We start from the raw sequence: 21,905 nt of genomic DNA, 5'->3' as shown, positions 1-21,905 counted from the left end.
CGTTAATGGCGATGGCATAGGAAGAAGAAAAAGTGCCAAATCTTTTTCTACATCCCAGTTGGTTTCCCGTTATTCTATCGTCTAGTTTTTTGTAGACACGTTCATATATCACTTGTTTAACTTTTTAGAAGAAGAGGACTGAACGAAGATGTAGGTGTTTGTCCTTACACCTTTGTTCTGATGGCTTTGTTTCACGCACCAGTAATAGGTCGCTGGTTTTTTCCCTTGGGGAACAAGGTTTTTCCTTAGGGAAATAGGTTCACTTTATATATATATTTCTTTGAAGGACCACCCAGAAAACTGGGAAAAATGAAGATTCGAAAAGAACGTTTGAACAAATATATTTAAACAAATACAATGTATTTTAAACGCCGATAACTTGCATATGATACACACTTGTCTGTGATACAATATTGACACGAACTTATTAATATACCGACTGGTTTAAAACACTAATATGCCGCTAGGGCGAGTGCAGCCTGACGCTCCTTCAGTGCTGGAATTTGAACTGATACTAATGTCCACTCTCGCCCCTCAATCACAAACATTCCGAAATCTCCCCCCTGACCCCTCGACGTATTAAAAGATATGTTTATTTTTCAAATACCTTTAACTTTCAAATCATTGATAAAAACTACCTGAATAAGGGTATTTGTCTCAACTTGCGGAATTTTGGAATGCGTCAGAGGGTAATTTGGAAAATACTAATCCTTTCATTGTTACGATTCTATGAAGGTTTTAGAAACTTGTGTAGAAAGTTATTTAAATGCAAGATAACGGCGCTTTACAGATTATTAGTTAGTACAAAGAAATTTTATATATCTAAACTAATATACAGTATGATACAAAAATAAACTAAATAATATGATACAAAAATAGACTAAAAATATTAAGTATTGTTGTTACGCAACATAGTCCCCCCGTTGATGTGACCTACATCTAAATGAGTATGGGGTAAAGGACATACTTTAACAACAGATCTTATAAATGTTCCGTCTTTAGTTCTTAGTTTTACAGTTCTAACCCTGCCGTCTTTACTTGGCAGTGTTTCGATTACTCTTGCCAGTGGCCATTTTAGAGGAGGAGCGTTATCATCGATTAGGAGTACAAGATCATCGACTTTAATGTTTTCTTGGGGCAGAAACCATTTGGGCTTATTTTGGAGGCGATTTAAATAATCTCTAGACCAACATTTCCAGAAATGCTGCTGAATTTTGCTGCATTTCTGCCACAGTGATAAACTATTTTCGGATTTTGTCGAGATATCTTTTTCTGGATAGGAAGTCATGCTGCTTCCAATGAGAAAATGAGCGGGGGTTAGAAAAGAAAAATCATTTGGACTGTCTGACAATGGACAGAGGGGTCGTGAATTTAAAACAGCTTCTATTTGAGCCAAAACAGTGGTTAATTCCTCAAATGTAAAAATATTATTGCCCATCATCCTTACTAAATGATACTTGCAGCTCTTTATAGCTGCTTCCCAAAATCCACCCTGATGTGGAGATCGAGGTGCAATGAACTTCCACTCAATTAATGTTGAGGCTGCGAATTCTTTTATGGTAGGTAGAATATCCGTTCCCATAAAAAAGTCATAAAGCTCTTTTAACTGATTACGAGCTCCAAGAAAGTTGGACGCATTGTCCGAATAAATGGTTTTAGGAATACCTCTGCGTGAAATGAATCTTTTTAACGTTAGTAGGAATGCTTCGGTGCTAAGACTGGACACTAGCTCTATATGGACTGCCTTAGTGACGAGGCATACGAATACTGCTATATAAGCCTTACAAATGGGAGCACGTCGCAGTTTTGAAGATTTTATTTGAAATGGGCCCCCGTAGTCGATGCCAACATTTGTGAATGGTCGAGAGACCTGAAACCGTTCTTTGGGTAGATCGGCCATTATTTGATGAGCTGGTCTTGCGTTAAATCTGTAACAGTTCTTACATTTGTAGATGATCCTCTTGATTTCTCTCAGTCCATCAAGAGGCCAATAAGTGAGTCTAATATTTGACAATGTATTTTGAGGGCCTGTGTGCAATAGGCGAATGTGTTCTCTTTCAAGTAACGATCTAACTACCTGGCATTTTGTAGGAAGAAGAAGTGGAAATTTTTGATTATACGAAACATTTGCATTGCGAAGTCGTCCACCAACTCTTATTAAATCAGATGCGTCTATAATTGTGTATTTTGGTTCACTAGAAATGTCAGGAAGAGAGATAGAACATGTCATGCTGAGAATTCCAACATATTCCAAGAACTTTATTTGACGAATTGTCGGGTTTTATTACATAATTAGATTTTTGAGATTTAGAGGAAATAGAGTCGAGAAACTCGGAAGAATTAGAACTCCATTTATGGAGTGGTATCCCAGCGGAATTTAGACTCGTAGAAAGTTGCTTATAAGTCTTGTACAAAGTCTCGATATCATTTGCACCATGTAAAATATCATCTACATAACAAGAATTTTCTAGAGCATCAGCAGCTAATGGGTATTTTTCTTTATTTCGAACTGCCAACTCTTTAAGACACCTAGTACTTAAAAAACTAGCTGAGTTTGTGCCGTAGGTCACAGTCTGAAGTTCTAAACATTTTAATTTTTCTTGCGGGGAATTGCGCCACAGAATGTTTAGTAGAAATGTCTGTTTTGGGTTAATTCTTATTTGCCTAAACATCTTTTCGATGTCGGCGATAAGAGTATATTTGTAAAGTCTAAAGCGAATTAGAATTTCAAACAAATCAGGTTGTACAGTGTAACGTTTGAGCATAATATCGTTTGAGAGACACATTTGAGGTTGATTTCATTGATCCATCAAATACAACCCTGAGTCGAGTAGTTAAGCTATCATGCTTGAAAACACAATGATGTGGGAGAAAAAACTTATGTTCGGACGATTCATTAAGCTTAGAAAGGGGAACGTATTTACAATGCCCTAAAGAAACATATTCTGATATGAATTCTGTGTACAGATGCCGTAACTCGTCTGATTTGGTAAGCCTTTTTTCAAGCTTGAAAAAACGTCTTTTTGCCAAATGAAATGATTCACCTAATTTTTGATATTCATTAGGAGTCTTCAGAGGTAGGTCTACTTGAAATCTGTTAGAATCTGTGAAATCTGTTAGAAGAATTGTTAGTGAAGATTTGAATATGTCCTCAGCTCGCTGTTCTGAGGGAGTTAATGTTTTTACATGAATAGAAGTGAGTGGTTTAGTCTCTTCTATTTCCCAAAAATTCTTTAAAAGAGAATCAAGATCAGCAGTTTGTACGTGTAACGAAATATTTCAATAATGTGAGTGAGCATTGTTCTTTGAAGGAGTCGCGTTTGATCCTAACATTGTATAACGAGAGTATGGGATATTTCCACCTACAATATAACCCAAATGAGTGTTTTGAAGAATAGGAAGGTTGGGGCCTAATTTTATTAAGCCGTAAGTAACTAGGTCAAAATAAATATCAGCTCCTAAAAGCATGTCTACGTCCGACGGGGTACAGAAATGTGGGTCTGCAAGTTTTATATTTTTTGGTATTTTTAATAAATTTAAATCCAGCGCGACTTGTGGATGCTGGCACGTAATGCTTTCGAGGACAGCACAGGACAGATTAAAGTTTTTACCAGGATATGTGTTTGAATAGATTTTAAGGTCTACCATCTTGTTTGAAACAGAAGAAGTTTGAGCTATACCTGATATTTGAAGATTTCTGGTATAGGGTGAATAACAAATTCTTTTGGCTAACCTGTCTGTTATGAACGAAACTTGGCTACCGGAGTCTGTTAAACAAAGAACAGAGATGGGATTGTTTTCAACATCGTAAACAGTTACCAAAGCAGTTGCGAGTAAAATTTGCAGATTGTTCGAATATACAGAGTGGGACGAAATATTGCTCGGCCCTGGAAGATTTTGCGTATCTGGTGAACCTTGCGGAATTGCATTTGGAACAGAGTTGTTCTGCGAATTTGCATGAATATTCTCCGAAGTGAATTGAGACGAATGCTGATTTGGACGTTGATGACGTGAATTCCGAACAAATTGATTTTGGGCGGGTTGACTTTCAGAATTCGATCTATACGAACTTTGCCGTGAAATATTTTCCGACGGGTGTGAAATGTGAAGCAAAGAGTGATGTCTCTTATTGCAGGTTTTGCAATTCGAAGATGAGGAACAAGAATTAGACATATGACCACTAGCAAGGCAATTGAGACAAAAACATTTGTTTTTTACTTTTTGCATACGCTCTTGAGCGGACAAATTTAAAAATTGTTGGCAAGAGTATACTTTATGTGAGATAGAATTGCATACGAAACATTTAAAAGATGTATCTCCATTAGTTATAGAAATATGAAGAGACGGTTTTGATTTATAAACTGTTTTTTCTTCAAAGATCAAATTTTCCAATATCTTACATTTCTTTTCAATAAAATTCAAAAACTCATCTATTGTAGGAAGTTCGTTGAAATCTCTTTCGGATTCAAAGGATCGTTTCATATTAAAATCTAATTTTTGTGTAAATATATGAATTAAAATTAAATCTGCAAGATTGTCGGAGATATTTAAATTATTTAGCGCACTTAAATTCTTTTTTATGTGAGTTAAGAATTCTCGCAAGTTTTGAGCAGTATTTTTTGTTAATGAAGGAACGTTCAAAAGTTGTTTTAAATAAGTGTTAATTATTAAACATTTGTTTTCAAATCTATTCTTAAGTGTATTGAGCGCAACGGAAAAATTTGAGCCTACAACTTCCAAATTTTCAATTAGTTGTAGAGGCTCGTTCTTGAGAATTGATTTTAAATAAATTAGTTTTTCAATATCTGAAAGATTTAAATCATCTACGACAAGTTTGGTAAAAATCTCGATAAAACTAGGCCAATTTGCTATATTTCCATCGAAATGTGGAATTTTTATTTCCGGTAGGCGGATATGATGGTTATTTGAATGATTTTGTTGAGCTGAGGTGCTCACAACAGAATTTACTGAAATTGTATCAATTTTATTCTTTAGAGCTGATCCTAACGTTAAAAATCTGTCTTCTACGTCTGCCATGTCAACAGAAAATTCATCATCTATTGTCTCTAATTCATTTTGAACCTCGAGATATTTGTCAAAAACTTTTGATAGATAGTCTTTTCTAAAAATTAGTTCATTTTTTGAAATATTACTTTTTTCATTTTCTTTAAACCAATTCTCCAATCTAGTTATCGAAGCTTTACTTCAACCTCTTGCCTTAACAAGATCATCTTTTACTTTAACAATATCATCAACCGTTTTATCCATGATTAGCTGATTGAATTAGATTAAGATTTAGTAAGCGAGAAATATGTGGAAGAATTTGATCTTTAAATTGAAAAAACAGAAGAATAGTAATAAACACAGAGATATAGCGAAAATATGAGAATTTACACTAAAAATCGAAAATATAAGTAAAAGGATATAATAATTATAAAAATAATAGCGAATTAACGAAAATGTTCAATAAATGTTCAAAAAGAGTTTATAGTATGCACTTCACAAATGATACTAAAATTAAAAAACTTACAGTTTGTTGAGTGTGATGCTAGGCGTTAAATCAGCTACCAGGATGAAGGAGTCTGGAGGCGTCCTACTGGAAGATGCTGCAGATGCTGCGTTGATGTCTAACTTGAAGATGAGACATGCGAAGATCTCTGATTCGAAGTTGAAATGTGAAGAAGTCCGGTTCGAAGGAACATGAGCGAAGATGTAGGTGTTTGTCCTTACACCTTTGTTCTGATGGCTTTGTTTCACGCACCAGTAATAGGTCGCTGGTTTTTTCCCTTGGGGAACAAGGTTTTTCCTTAGGGAAATAGGTTCACTTTATATATATATTTCTTTGAAGGACCACCCAGAAAACTGGGAAAAATGAAGATTCGAAAAGAACGTTTGAACAAATATATTTAAACAAATACAATGTATTTTAAACGCCGATAACTTGCATATGATACACACTTGTCTGTGATACAATATTGACACGAACTTATTAATATACCGACTGGTTTAAAACACTAATATGCCGCTAGGGCGAGTGCAGCCTGACGCTCCTTCAGTGCTGGAATTTGAACTGATACTAATGTCCACTCTCGCCCCTCAATCACAAACATTCCGAAATCTCCCCCCTGACCCCTCGACGTATTAAAAGATATGTTTATTTTTCAAATACCTTTAACTTTCAAATCATTGATAAAAACTACCTGAATAAGGGTATTTGTCTCAACTTGCGGAATTTTGGAATGCGTCAGAGGGTAATTTGGAAAATACTAATCCTTTCATTGTTACGATTCTATGAAGGTTTTAGAAACTTGTGTAGAAAGTTATTTAAATGCAAGATAACGGCGCTTTACAGATTATTAGTTAGTACAAAGAAATTTTATATATCTAAACTAATATACAGTATGATACAAAAATAAACTAAATAATATGATACAAAAATAGACTAAAAATATTAAGTATTGTTGTTACGCAACAAGGACTTTTAAAAGATGGTTCATCAAGCTAACTGTTCCATATTCTTAACATTTCATTGCTTTTGATTTTTCGGGTATTGGGATGAACTTAGATATAAGCCATTATTTCGGAATTTTTCCAGTATAGTAAAGGATACCCTTCATTAAGGTAGGCAAAATATCCTGTCTCCTAGAATAAGATTTTTTTCATTTTTTTACGTTTTATGTGATTAAAAATTGTGACTGAATTCTATTCAGTGTCCTTTAAGAAATTCAAAAATTTTCATAAACACTTTTAAACCGAAAAAATCATGTTGTTTATGGTTTTATAGGTTTTTGTGAGTTTTTGTGGACTTAATCATATTTTTGAGATCAAAACAATCTAAATCAATATGTCCTTTATCACATATTCAAGAAATATATAAAAATAATAATTTCAGACCTCAAAGAAGCAAATGCAAGCATCGCTTATGCAAAAAACTAGGTTTTCTAGCGTTATTCGGGGGGTTTTTACTAGATTTACCCAACTTTTTTACCTTTTTACATTATTAAACAGTATATTTTTTAAAAAATAATAAAATACCATATGGCAATCTATTTACCATAATTAAAGAAGCTAGGGATTTCTTGAAACATGCAAAAACAGTTTTTTAAGTGCTATTGGATTTTTATAATTTTTTGCCGTTATCGCCATTAAATAGCACGCTTTAAAGCATGTTTTTGATAAACATGAGATAATGTATTTTCCAGTTGGACAGAAATAAATACAACTTAATCTTACGTAAAATCCGGGTTTTCAAATGTTTTTTTGTTGTTCCATCTTTTAGCAACTTTAAACACTATTTATTTATTAAAACCCGCACATTTTAAAGAACTTTCTAAAATAATGCAAGATAATATTATTTCTGGCCTTAGATAAACATATGAAAACTTATCTATTGCAAAAACTAAGTTCTTACATATATTTGTGTATATAATAATTCAGGAATAGACATAGAAATATGATATGCAAATGAAATAATAAGAAAAATGTTCCATTGCTCCAATTTCACAGGTCATGAAGTATTTGAACTTTCTTTCATATTCTAAGGAGGTTAGGTTTGATCTCGGTATCGGCTAAAAAAATCGACTGAGGCAGCATTTAAAATCAATACCGTACTAAAAATAATACAATTATAATAGTTACTAACACATCATTTTTACAACGAATAAGTTTAATTAACTTTAAATTAAAGATAAATATAAAGCTCAATTACCTTCTAATTTTGAGTAAAAGACTCAAATTTGTTTGGGCTGCTTGACCTAAATAAAAAACCTTATTTACATAATGAAATATAAAAAATTATAATTTATTAACTATTATTCTATTTAAACAAATAATTTAATCTGATTTTGCATTGACTCAGGTCGTATAATCTCAAAAAATATGACTTACTTTCAAAATATCTTACCTTAACTATGTGTGTGAAATATTTGAAATTTTTATATTAATTGCAATCTACCGAAAAAAAAAACAATAAAAATAAAAAATTACCTACGTTTTCAGGTAGCGGCAGGGTTGTGACGGGTTAAAATTGTTCTTATTTTTTTTATTTACGTAAACCGTAATATAATAAAAGAATATTTAGGTGGTATCGATTTAAAAAAATATAATTACCTTCGCAAAAACCTTTAATACCCTTGAAAACTATAGTTTTTGGGGTTGTGTTCCGCTTAATTTTTAAATGTCATAAAGGACTTAGTTATATTTTAAATTATATATTACTTTTAAAAAATCTTATTTTAATCTATTTAAAGCATATAAAATGGGCAAAATCCCGAAAAATAATAAAAAAACAGCTTTTCGGATTTTTAAAGGTAGTCTTAAAGAAAAATCTTGAAAAAATTAGAAATGTTAATATGTTAAATAAATACACAAAATTAAAAAAAAAACCTGCAGTTATCTCTAGAAATAGGTTTTACAAAAGCATTTTAAGTTATGTACACTAACCTAAATCGCTACATGAAGTTGTCCATATGACGCAGGATCGCAGCCAATGGAGACAGCAAGCTTATAATACTTATGGGTCTCACCACGCTTTGACGCTTTGAAGGGCTCAAGAAATGAAGAAAAGGACACTAAACCTACGAGTCTATAAAAAATGGACAAGTTTTGTAGAAGGCTCAACTATGCGTGTGGATTTTTTGAAATTTTTAAATTGATTACAACCTACAAAAAAAATAAAAACAAAAAAAAAAGACCGTTTTGACAGGGCGGGTTAAAATTGTGCTGGGTCTTATTTTTTATTCACATAAAACGTAAAAAAATGAAAATTATTCAGATGGTATCGATCTAAAAAAATATTATTAACTCAACAAAACTGGCAAAAACCTTTAAAAAAACTTGGTTTAAAGCTGTTTTGGTCAATTTTTGAATATCTTAAAGAACTTATGTACTTCTAGCTATTCATAATCTATAAAAAAACACTTAATTTGATCTATTTTAAAGTCTATAAAATGGGGAAAATCTCCGAAAACCCCTAAAAAACAGTTCTTCCGATTTTAGAAGGTTGCTCATCCTATGAAAAAATCATCATTAAAAATATCAGAGATATATTTTGATTAAATATACAAAATTAAAACAAAAATAGATCTGTAGCCATCTCCAAAAAAGGTTATACGCTATTTTGGAAAAAGAATGCTTTTTACCTGTAATGTATGCCTCTTTAGGACTATGGGACATAATATAACATAAAGCTACTTACGATAGGTTTTATTGAGATTTTTAAGGATATAAATTAAGATTATTTTTCTTGTTCACATGGAGTCCATAACCTAAGTGTGTTGTCAATCAGTCAATGTCTGGTTATCATGTCACGGCTGTCACTTGTGGTTACGTTTATCGAGTGCAACGTTGCCAAGTATGTGCGTACATGAGAACCATTAATAACACGTCCCCTTTAATAAAAACAAATAAACTAAAAATAATTCACATACCTAATATATCATAGGTACATAAATAACAATAATTCACAAATATATCAATAGGTAAATCTATCAGGAGGACGAATGACTCTACCACTTCTGTAGATTTTCAAACCAGGTGAAGTACTGTATGATGTAGAAGGTACATTAATGGCATTGATGGGTGATGTTCTATTAGATGTTGAAAGTACATCAATATCTTTGATAGTCTTATTTGTTTTACAGTCTATTGTATCATTGGGTAGATCTGGACAAAGAACTGTTCTCGTATTTCCCATACTTGTCCTTCCAGTAGTCACAATATCATTTTCATGACTAGCTTTCACATATGCTTGCTCACAATTTGCATAAGCATGTTGCTGTGCTTCTGACCGTACAGGTCTAAGATAGTTTCTATTACATCTATAATCAGTATCATTTACTTTAACGACATAATCCCTTGATCCTTTCTGTGCCACAACCACTCCAGGATTCCATTTCCTTTTCTTTCTCGAAGTAAAATTTTTTGTCCAGATTTTAACTCTGGTTCCTTTGTCCTAATAGTGTTTTTCTTTTCTTTGATTTTCTCTTAATTGTGTAAAATATCTTTTATTCGAATGTCTGGGCTTTAGAAATTCGATACTGACTGGTAAGTTGGTTCTGAAATTTCTTCCAGTTAGCAACACACAAGGAGCAGGTAAATTTGGTTTTTAAGTTGTATTCTAATCTAATTCAGCTAGAAATGGATCTTTCTTAGTTTGTACAGATTTTAAAAAAAAGTTTTTTATTGTTTGTATTGTTTTTTCTATCATGCAATTGCTACGAAGATATTGTGGACTTGATGTTGTTACTTAAATATTATACATACGGACAAAATTTAAAAATTCATGAGAACTGAATGGAGGACCATTATCAGAAAATATTTCACAAAGCAGTCCATTAATAGCAAACATTTTTTTTTTTAATTGTGTTACAACACTGCTAGCCGTTTTTTTCTCATTAGTTTGTTAACAATTATTGCAAACTTTGAAAAATAATCAACCACAACTAAAACGTCTTGTGAGGCTACTATCATAAAATCAATACCAATTTTTTGCCAAGGTATTTCAGGTACATCATGTGATTTTAATGGCTTCCTACTGTTGCTCTTATAGCTCGTTTGACAAGTCGGACAGTTCAGAACAATGTCATCTATATCCTTTATCAATCCCGGATAATAAATTGCTTCTTGAGCCTTCTTCTTACATGATACTACACCCTGATGAGACTGATCTATAACATTAAGAAATTCACCCTTCAATTCTTCAGGAATAATTAACCTTTTTTTATAAATAATAGATTCTTTAATAAATATATATCATGTCTATCAGACCAGAATTTTTTCACCTCAGAAGGTACAGAGCTTTTATGCTCAGGCCACCCATTTAAAACATAATATTAAACTTTTTGTAAAGACGGGTCAGTATCAATTCCATTTTGTATTTTTTTTCATTTTCTTTTGATGTTTCTGCAATAGAATTGACTTTCAAATTATTTTCATCATCTATAAAATTAGTATTTATGATTTTATTCAAAGGATCTCTACTTAAATTGTCAGGAACTTTGAGATATTTACCAGGAACTTATTTAAGTGAAAATTTCTATCTCATTAATTACATTGCCAGTCTTTGGATACTAGGTGACATTTCATCTAAACGTTTTTTTAACAAACCTAAAAGAGGTCTGTGATCTGTCTCTATTTTAAAATCTATGCCATAAAGATAGAATGAAAATCTTTCACATCCATACATTATACCAAGAAGCTCCTTTTCAATGTGGTTATATCTCCTTTGGGTTGGAGTTAATGACACTGATGCAAATTCATTTGGAAACCCATCTTGCGTGACCATGGCCCCCAAACCATATGGGCTGGCATCAACAGAGAGTATGATCTTTTTGTCATGGTTAAAATAACGCAAAGTAGTGGCTAACTCCACAAAATTCTTTAATTTATTAAAACATGCCTGTTCATTAGGTCCCCAATGCCACTCATTTTTACTAGAAAGTAAACATCTTAGAGGACTAGTGTGTTCTGACAGGTTTGGTATAAATTTTGCAAGATATACTATGGCTCCCAAAAAACGTTGTAATTCTTTTTGATTACTTGGTGGTGTCATTTCTGTATAGCTTCTGTTTTATCATGATCAGGTGAAATGCCAATATTATTAATTTTATGACCAAAAAATTTTACTTTTGTTTGACAAAATTTAGATTTCCCTAAATTCGAAGTTAAGCCACTCTTTTCTAAAACACATTTCAAATTTTTATTATGTTCACTTTTAGAACATCCAAAAACCAAAATATCAAAATACGTTATTGTTCCTGATACACCATATAAAAGTTCAGACATATATTTTTAAAAAATTTCAGGTGCACAGGTAAGGCTATACGGTAATATCAGATATTTATAACGACCAAAAGGTGTAGTAAAAGTACATAAAAGTGAACTTTCACAATTCAAAGGCAACTGAAGAAAAACAGATGATGCGTCTAATAATGTGAAATAGTTAACCCCTGAAAGCTTAGCAAATAAAGTATCTTGAGTAGGAATTGGAAACCTTTCTCTTTTAACATATTTATTTAGATAAACAGGATCCATACATAATCTAATATCAGATCCCTTATTTTTCGGAACAACTACAATAGGATTTTGCCATTCTGTGGGTTCACTAACTGGTACGATTAGGTTTTTACATACCATATCATCAAGTTTATCTTTAACTTGGCTCCTTATAGCCGGTGAAATTTTTGGTGTCCCATTTATGAATGGCATTGCATTACTAGATAAAGTTATATTAAAAATACCTGTTGACCTTTTCTACAGCTAAAAAAATGCTCTTATAACTATTTATAATATGATTTGTTTCATTGTCTATCATACTAACACTAGGCTGATCACAAACAATTTTAAAGTCTCTTGCTGCCTTTAGGTCTAATAGAGATTTTTGTTTATTATTATCTAAAATATAGAACAGACAATCTTTAGATATGTTCTTAAAAGAGCAAGGTATATAAATTTTACCAAAAACATTAATAACATGCCCAGTATAGCTAGACAATGAACTATTAGTATTTTCAAGCATATTATAATCAATATTTAAATATTTAAAATCACTACTGTTCAATATATTGACTTCACTTCCAGTATCAACTTTTAAAATACTCTCTTCACCATTAATAATAATTTTTTTGAACCATTCTGAAGAGTTCGGCTTAATTTCGTTAACGGTCCACACTAGCACCTGTTCATCAGTTAAATCAGTGTCAGAATTACTACGACTACCATCGCTATCATTGATTTCATGGACTTTTTTGTTATTATCAGGACAAAATTTACGGTAGTGTCCTTTTTTGTTACACAACGAACAATATCTGAAAAATGCAGGACACTTACCCCTAATATGCTGAAGTCCACATTTATAACACTGAGTATAATGGTTACCTGTATTTTTGTCAGTAACTTTGTGGCTTGTAGACTGCTCCTTCTTATACTGTGAACCATACCTTGACTGTCCTGTAGATCCAGGTCTGCATTCTTCATTTCTTTTCTTCACAACACTAACACTTTCACTTTCTTTGGATATTTTACGTTGAGTAACAGCACTATTTTCCATAGTCCTATAGATGTCTATAGCTTGTGCCAGTTTTAAATCAGCACATTGTAATAATTTTTTTTAAATTCGTAGATCATGTGTACCAAAAACAATCCTGTCCAAAATTAAAGTATCCTTTTCTTTAAACTCACATGTTGATACTAATTGTTTCAAGGCAATTCCTTTCTCTTTTCAAGAATTTAAAATGTTCATAAATTAAATTCTTAAGAGGGCTGCAGTATGTATCAAACTTACACAAAACAACGTTGTACTTCTGATCATCTCCATCATTTTCATACTCGAAGGTATTGAATATCTTTAGCCCTTCATCTCTCAGCTGATTTAGGATAATAGCGATTTTTATGTGGTCTGGTTTTTCACTTTTGCCGGAGGCTGTTAAAAATAATTGGAACTTTTGCTTCCAAAATTTCCACTCGTGTGAAATATTATTTCCTTGGAAACTAATTGGTTCTAAGTCTTTACTAGTATCTGTCATCTTGATTTGAGCACAGTATAGCTTCTTTACTTACGTATATTTTTTATAGGGTTTTTCACATGCACCGGCTTTTAAGGTAACTTAACCTATCGTCACTTTTCCGCTGCCACCATGTAACGTATGCCTCTTTAGGACTGTGGGACATAATATAACATAAAGCTACTTACGATAGGTTTTAATAAGCTTTATAAGGATATATAAATTAACATTATTATTCTTGTTCACATGGAGTCCATAACCTAAGTGTGTTGTCAATCAGTCAATGTCTGGTTATTATGTCACGGCTGTCACTTGTGGTTCCGTTTACCAAGTGCAACGTTGCAAAGTATATGCGTACATGAGAACCATACATAACATAACCCAGCGAAAAAAAAAGGAAATAGAAAAAATTAAGTTTTTGTGAATAAGGTAATGGATCTTATTTTTTAATCAGACCGGCATTTTGCCTGTCATAACGGAGTGTGGTACCTTTTTATTGAATAATTCTACTTGTATATTAATGTGTTCATCTGTTAATTCTTTTAAGATTTCTGTAGGTATTTTATTTGGCCCCTTGGCTTTATCATTTTTTTTTATATGTTATAGTGCTTTTTCAGTTTTCCCTTTGGTAATTATGGGTTCATTTCTACCTCTTAGTGTTCTTGTCTTTATTTTTCCGTTGTGTATAAAAAACAGCTGTTTTATAAATTCTTTCCAACAGAGATGTACATCCTCAAAAAATAAGATGTAAGATGCCTTAACTCAGAAGATGTAGGTAGCGACCATAGCTTAGTATTATGTAAAATACGAATCATCATAAAATACTTTACACCTAAGAGAGCGGCACCAACACAAACAAAAATCAGAGTCGAAGGACTAAATACGGAATCCACGGAATACTTATACAGAAAAATAACATCAGAGAAGATTGCTGGTAATGAAATATTAGAAAACGATAACGTCGAGGAAAGCTGGGATAAACTTAAAAATAATTAACGTAGCAACAGAATCACTTGACTTGGACAGAGGAAAGTAACAAATAATAACATATTAAGAAAGAAAACCTCATGGTTTAGAGATTAAGTGAAGACAAAACGTAAAGAAAAAATAAAGCTTTTTTACAATACAGAACACAACAAACACAACAGGCAAACAACCCATATAAGCAAGTCAAAAATTAAACAAATATTTTAGTTTATCAAATAAATAATAAACACAGAGACAGAGCTTCTCAAAACAGTCATGTAACATGACTTCTACGACTTAATGAACCATCAACACAAGAAGTGACGGCAAACGACAAAATAAATATTGAGGAGGAAGAGTTAAAGGAAGCGTTAAGAAAATTAAAAAACACGGGACAGAGCTACAAGGACAGATATACGACATGGATGCAAATAGAGTAGTAAAGATGGCAAGAGACGTTCCCCATTAGAAAGACGTAGAAAGTCCACGAAAACGTTGGAACGACAACTTACTAGAGGCACATTGAAAAACAGACAGAGTCATGTCTACATAAAAAGAAGAAGAAGAAGAAGATATATTTTTCTTATGTATTATTTTGCTTTGTACTTTCAATTATTATTTTGTTGTTTTTGTCCATTATGTTTCCAATAGCTTTGTTTTGTATATGACAGCTACTTCTTTAACTTTCCTTTATATGTTAAAAAAGCTGCCACAATTTCTTGGCTTCTCTGATTTTTTGTTTGATTGTTTTATTTACGTTTTTGTATTGTTGTACATTTTTATTCTTGTATTTCCTCTTTTCCGATATCAATGACTTTATTTCTTGAGTTATCCATTCTTTAGTTTTAGGGGATGTACTCCAGTTGGCTCCAGTTGTTATTGTGTGATGTTCCTTAGAATTTTTTCTAACATTTTTTTTTATTTTTCTGTAGCGTTAAATTGTTCTTTTTTTTACTTTCTGGACTTTGTTGCGTATTTGTTCTTTGATCTACTGCCAGAAATCATTTTCTTTTAGTCTTCTTAAATTAATTCTAGGTGTTTTTGGGATTTTTCTTATTTTGTTTAGTTTGAATTTCATGAAACGAGGTTTTGGTCAGTTGTTATATTTGCCCCTAGATAACCTTTAGTCGATACTATGGCGTTACACATTCTTTGGGTTATAATGATTTAGTCAATCTGGTTTCTTACTACGTTTTTACCGTCATCTCCCGGGGATTTCCACGTGTATATTCTTCTGACTGGTAGTGTACCATGTAATCTTGATAATGAGTGTTTGTTGTCTTTACAAAACTAAACTAGCTTCTCTCCTCCTAATTATGTGTTTTTAGTCCATATTTGCCTACTACTTCTCTTTCTTTCCCTACCTTCGCATTGAAGCCGCGTTAAATAGTATTAACTTCATATTCGTTAGTTTCACTCAGTGTTTTGTTTGATTCATTGTAAAAGCTGTCTATTTCTTCCTCTGTGCTATCAGATATTGGTTCATAGGCTGTAATGATGTTTATATTGCACGGCATGGCGTTTAGTTTCATAAGTGCATTTTTTTTTTCGGTATCAGTATAAACTCTTTGACTGATCTTTTGGTTTCTTTGTTGATGACAATATTTACTTCATTGCGATTTGGTTGGGTGCTATAAAACATGTAGCTGTCTATTATACTTCTATCGATATACGGGTAATAGCATATAGCTTCTATTCGCTATTAGGCTATCGAAATTTACTACATCCAAGGATGTCTATTTTTAAGCGTTGAATTTATTGTATCAGGCTATTGTTACGTTCCAAATTTAAAGCAGAAAGTCCCACCTATATTTTCAAAAATTTAAACAATTCTAGACGTATAAGATCGGTTGCCTATAATATATTATAAGCAAGGTGGCGAAAATAAAATTAGTAGTTTTCAAATAGGGGTAATGTCTGGCAAATTGTGTTAAAGTTAAGGGAAAATGTGAAAAAACTAATTTAGATCGTTCTTTCTGGAGTTATCTTGGAAGAATTGGAATCACAAAATTTAAATGTTTAAATCTCGGTATTATTCGGTGACCTCCGTGTGTCAAGTTGTCAAGTGTTCGGGAAGACGACGGAAAGGAAGTAATTCTAGATTTGACAGGGGTACCGATAAATTCGGGCTAGTTTAAAAACAGCATTTTTTTTGCTGCTGTTCCATGTGGGTTCTGGACTAGTGCGAACCGTGTGGATATTCAAGGAGATTTGCTGCCTTCGTGGAATATCCACAATTTCGCTAAAAAAAAAGCGGATCTACAGTGCACGTGTCTACCGGTGTCGCATTTAGATCAAGAAATTAGCCTTAATCACGAATCCAAATAGCCGACTACGTTTCGGTACAATTTGGGATATTTCAAACCCCTAATCTGGCTAAGAAGGGTGAGTGTTAGAACATTTCGTTTTTAATTGATTAAAAAGATGTAATTTTCAATTTTTCAACATTGTCATACAAGTCTATGTACATCGGCAATCGTATTTTTGGAGTTCCTCCGAAGTCGCAGTGGATTTTGCAAATGGTATTTTTGGATTGAAGACACACTGAACTTTAACTAGGATCCCATGCGACGAAGTATATGAATGTGATTAAAAATTCGAGATATGGATCGATAGTTAATTTTCGACGGAAGATTTAAGCGCCGTCTAATTTGTTTACGGGGTATAACAGTTTTTTTTAAAGATTATGTGCGGTTTATTTTATTAATGAAATATTTACACATACCTATTATAATTTTATGAAATTCCTCTAAGGGGGAGGGGGGTGGGGTTTAAATTTTTGAGATATATTTATTTTTTTTATATTATTTTCTGCGCACGCACTTGAGCTCTCGTGGTGTCCTATTTGGGTTAATTATTTTTTTTTGTTGGTATTGAACCACACACACCTTAGCGTCTGTGTGGCGTACTTTTGATACGTCTTACCCTTTTTTGTGCAATTAAATAGAAATAACTTAGCCTTAGTAGAAGCCGAATTTTTATAATCTTTTTATTAAGCCTATGGTAAAGTTTTTTTTTTTTTTTTTTGATGAGGGTGGAAATGTTCTAAACACCATACCATTGCTCGGCGTGTGTTGGATTCAGGGCAGAGGAAAACATCTGAGCCCATTTCCCCCTATGTAGAGGAGGTCCTGCAAACGGATGCCTTTCTGTTGCCCTGCCTACCAACTAAAACCACCCATTCTTCGTCAAGACACCCCCGTACGTGTTCAGTTAGCGAACGAAACTTAGAGATGCCTTGCGCTGCCTGAATTAGTAATAAAGTTTTGTTGCTGGTTCTTAGCTAGAAGCGGTAAGGAACCAGAAGAAAAATGTATGTAAAATAGGCCCATATGTAAATGTCCTTGCCGATGGTATTACCTAAGAGCGGTAAGGAACCAGGGGGAGAGTATATGGAATGTATAGGTATACAAGGTAACAATAAGGTGTAAGAATATTTGGTATTAGGTAATACTAGGTAACAATAAGTAAGTATACATACGTATGCAATAAACAAGTGTATTACACACATATACACACATACATACGTACATACACATACACACCTACGAACACACAAATACACATATACACATATTTACATACATATTCATACAATGATAACTAGTTTTAAATGGAGGTGGATTGTCCCAGATCACTCTCATCCTGTCTCAGTTTCTTTCTCTATCATGGACTTTCTCTTCATAATTTTTGTTACTTGGTCTACAAGAAATTCAAAGTTCTCTCTGCTTTCCATAGCGACACGTATCAAGTTGTCAGAGGATATCTCTCCTAGCTTTGTTCGCATTATGTGTTGTTCCGACGCAAACACCTTGCACCTAAAGATACAATGCTCCGCATCGTCTTCTACTTTACATATGACACAATTATCATCGCTGGTTTTTCGTATACGATACGTGTAAGACCTGAAAGATCCATGTCCGGTCAGGAACTGCATAAAATAAAAATTTACTCGTTTGAACTTACATTTGTACCACTCTATCACATTGGGTATTAGTTTTTTGGTCCATTGTGCCTTGTCTATCTGTGCCTCCCATTCTGCTTGCCATTCTGTTAGTAATTGTTCTCTAATGGCGGCTCTGACCTGAGGTAGGTGGCCGTCTCGAGAGTTATAAAGCATCTGCCGTTCTTTAGCTAGGAGGTGAATAGGGAGCGTGCCCGCTATTACCTGTAGGGCCATCGTTGAAGTGGTCCTGTACGCACTTGTAACTTTTAATAGAGGCTTTCGCTGGGCTATGGTTATCATGTCTCTGTACTTTTTGTAATTTAGTACGTCTGCCCAAATGGGGGTTCCATATAATATAGTTGACTGTACCACTTGCAGGTACATTCTTCGTTTTTGGCTGCTTGGGCCTCCTATATTCGGCATGATTCTTTGTAGGGCTGTCGTTCTTTCTTCCGCCCTCTGGACTACATTTGTCAGGTGTTTTGTGAACCTTAGGCCTGTGTCGATGTATATGCCTAGGTATTTTGCACAATTTGTAGGGGTTATAATAGTACTACCAATTTGAAAAGTCATCTCGGGTCTTCGTCGTGGTCCTTTTAGTATGACCACTTCCGTTTTGCTTCCTGCTAGTTCGAGATCGTTTCTAGCCATCCAGCTGTTGACTTTTCTGCAGCATGTGTTGACTTTGTCTTCGATTTTCCAGTTCATGTCAGTCATGACTAGTATCGCCAGGTCATCTGCGTATGCAATAGCTAGAGTATCTCTACCATAGTCTATTTCTAGTACCCCGTTATATAATATATTCCAGAGTGTCGGACCTAATACAGAACCTTGCGGTACGCCGGCTGTTAACTTCTGTTCTGTATTTTTTGCCACTGTAACGTATCTATTAGTAAGATACCTTTTAATGATATTGATGAGATATCCTGACACTCGTGCTGATTCCAGTTTTGTTATGATATGTGCCCAGTTGGCAGAGTTAAAGGCATTCTTTACATCAAACATAACCAGTATAGCCCATCTTTTCTTTGTGTTTTTTACAGTATCGGTTAAACTTTTTACCGCGTCTATGGCTGATTTAGCTTTTCTAAATCCGTATTGTCTGTTGGAGATAGTCTCTCTTTCACTTAATTCATCTTCTAGGCGATTTTTGACAATATTTTCGTATAGTTTTCCCAGACAATCTAATAAACATATAGGCCTGTACGAATTGGCTTCGTCCGGGTTTTTACCGGGTTTATGTATTAGTGTAAGTTTAGCTAGTTTCAGCTGGTCTGGAAATTCTTGTCTTGTTAGCAGCTCATTGAGTGCTATTCTAGTAGCTTCTGGGCATTCATTCACTAGTATTTTTATCGCCTCTGGTGGCACACGGTCCGGTCCAGGGGATTTACCTATTTTGATGGAATTGGCGGCTCTGGTGAGTTCAGCCGCCGTTAATTCTTTGGGACAGTTCTCATCGTCTCTAATCAGGAAGTCGTTTATAGACTTGTTAGGAAACAGGGTATTCGCTATTTCCCTTCTTTTGTCATCGCATAGGTTATATGGGGTCTCTGACCTCAGCGTCTTAGTGGCGATCCTGTATGCTTCGCCCCATATATCGTTCTCCAATGCCTCGCACAAGTTCTGCCAGCATGTACGTTTAGCCCATTTGATCAATTTATTGAGTTCCTTTTTGGCGTTCTTATACTCTTCTTTAACTTGCTGCGTCCTATTTCTCTGTGCCGTACGCCTGATTCTAAGACATTCTGTCCGCTTTTGTGAATGTTTTCATTCCACCAGTATGGTATTGTGTATGTGACATGTTTGCTTTTGCTGCTCGCTTTGTGTGCTTTTATTATGTTGTCTCTAAAGTTATTAAAGTTGGTAGTTTCTTCTTGTAAGTTCCGTATCTGATTCCTAAATTTGTTCTTATCGAACTCAAGTAATTTCCTGCCGTGCCTGGTTGTGACCTTAATGCCGACTTCGTATGAGATGTACTTGTGAAACGTAAAGATGTTAGCATCAAGCACATCCCATCCCGAGATCTTCTTGGCGCAGTTGTTGGTTGCTAGTGTAATGTCTATGTGACTTCGCGACTCACCTCTTTCGAATGTGGGTTTACCATTGTTTAGCACAGTCAGGTTTGCGGAGGAGATCCATTCGTTCCAAATTTCTCCTCTTTTGTCATTTTTTGGGGACCCCCAAAGAATAGATTTGGCGTTTATATCACCAGCAATTATGTATGTTGTTTCTCCCTGTGACGCCTCAATGATTTTTTCAACCCGCTCAGCATATTGTGTCATGGTTATATTAGGTGAGATATAACAGGCTATGATTGCTAGTTCGTTTATTTTTATCTTTAGAAATCCCTCTTTTTTGGTAATTTTGTTTATGCACACTTTGTTGTTTACCAAAAATACAGCAACGTCTGCTCTGTTATCGGAGATCCAACCAATTTTTTTTGAGATATTTTTATTAGGTTCTGGGACTATGATGATATCTGCGTCAATTTGCAGGGCTTTTGAGTAAATCAGGTCGTGTGCCACCTTTGCCCTTCCGATGTTCACCTGCAGTATTCTAAGTCCTTTTGTCTGGATCAAAGCCATTTCAAGTCGTTACAACTAGCTCTTCTAGGTCACTAGGATGAGAGTTATCGGGGACCAACTGAGTATATTAGTCCAGACATCTGCGGTCCTTCAGTGTCGGGGACGGGATTGTTGTTTTTGTTTTCCGCTATGTTGCTAGCCATTTCCACTACCTCGGCACACATACTCTCGAATTCCTCCATTAATGAGGGGAACTTAGCCTTACGAAAAACGTCGTCATCTATAGTATCGTCATCAGGATTTGGCGCAGATGTCGAAGGTATGTCATTTTTCGCCCGTGCGATGTCTTCAACTATCGGTTGGGGAAAGGGTGTCGATGGCGGTTTAGCGGGCACGCTTTCTGTTAGTTCTTTTGCGCACGTCTTGTCGGCTAGTCGCGCCCTTTGGAGAGCGCCACTAAATTCTCGGCACCGCGCGGTTCCAATGTGGTGCCCCTCTTTGCAGAGAACACATCACTCCTCATTTCTGCATGTGTCCTTCTCCTTACAGTCCTTCTTTCCGCACTTAAGACAGAGGCCAATACGGTCAGGACCGTCGCACTTTGAGATGTCATGTGTGTACGACCAGCACCGTTGACATCTCCTAACTACGTATCTTTTTTCGACCTCGCATCTAGCAAGGCCCACTTTAATGTGTCCTATCTCCAACACTCTTTTGGCTGCCTCGGTAGACAGAACAACCGTGGCTGCCAGCGTGTCCCCTCGCATCTTTCTTAGACTTTTAATCAGGAAGTCCTTTTCCCACTTGCCTATCACTACAGACAGTGCATTTTGCAATGTCTCTGTGTTTGTATTCGCGGTCATACCTCTGACATGTATAACCGTGGACCTATCTTGTCCCAGTTGTCTTGCCTTGAAGCCGCTATCTTTGGACGCAATGGCAGTCTTTATTGCCTTGACGGCATCT

The 21,905-nt window shown here is 34.5% G+C and overlaps 1 protein-coding gene across 1 annotated transcript; it reads right to left on the bottom strand.

The window, feature by feature from the left end:
* Positions 1-889: 889 nt before the first annotated feature.
* LOC140444501 (uncharacterized) lies at positions 890-2,230 on the bottom strand. Its single transcript, XM_072536258.1, has one exon. The coding sequence runs from the start codon at positions 2,228-2,230 to the stop codon at positions 890-892; it is 1,341 nt and encodes a 446-aa protein (XP_072392359.1).
* Positions 2,231-21,905: the final 19,675 nt, after the last annotated feature.

This window comes from Diabrotica undecimpunctata, chromosome 6 (genome assembly GCF_040954645.1).
Source record: "Diabrotica undecimpunctata isolate CICGRU chromosome 6, icDiaUnde3, whole genome shotgun sequence".
Taxonomy (NCBI): domain Eukaryota; kingdom Metazoa; phylum Arthropoda; class Insecta; order Coleoptera; family Chrysomelidae; genus Diabrotica; species Diabrotica undecimpunctata.
Note: the sequence above shows the minus strand (reverse complement) of the source record. Positions and strands in the feature narration are given on the sequence as shown.

What these genes read in the sequence shown, in the direction of transcription:
- LOC140444501 (XM_072536258.1), bottom strand. Translation starts at nt 2,230, where the DNA reads ATGACATGTTCTATCTCTCTTCCTGACATTTCTAGTGAACCAAAATAC.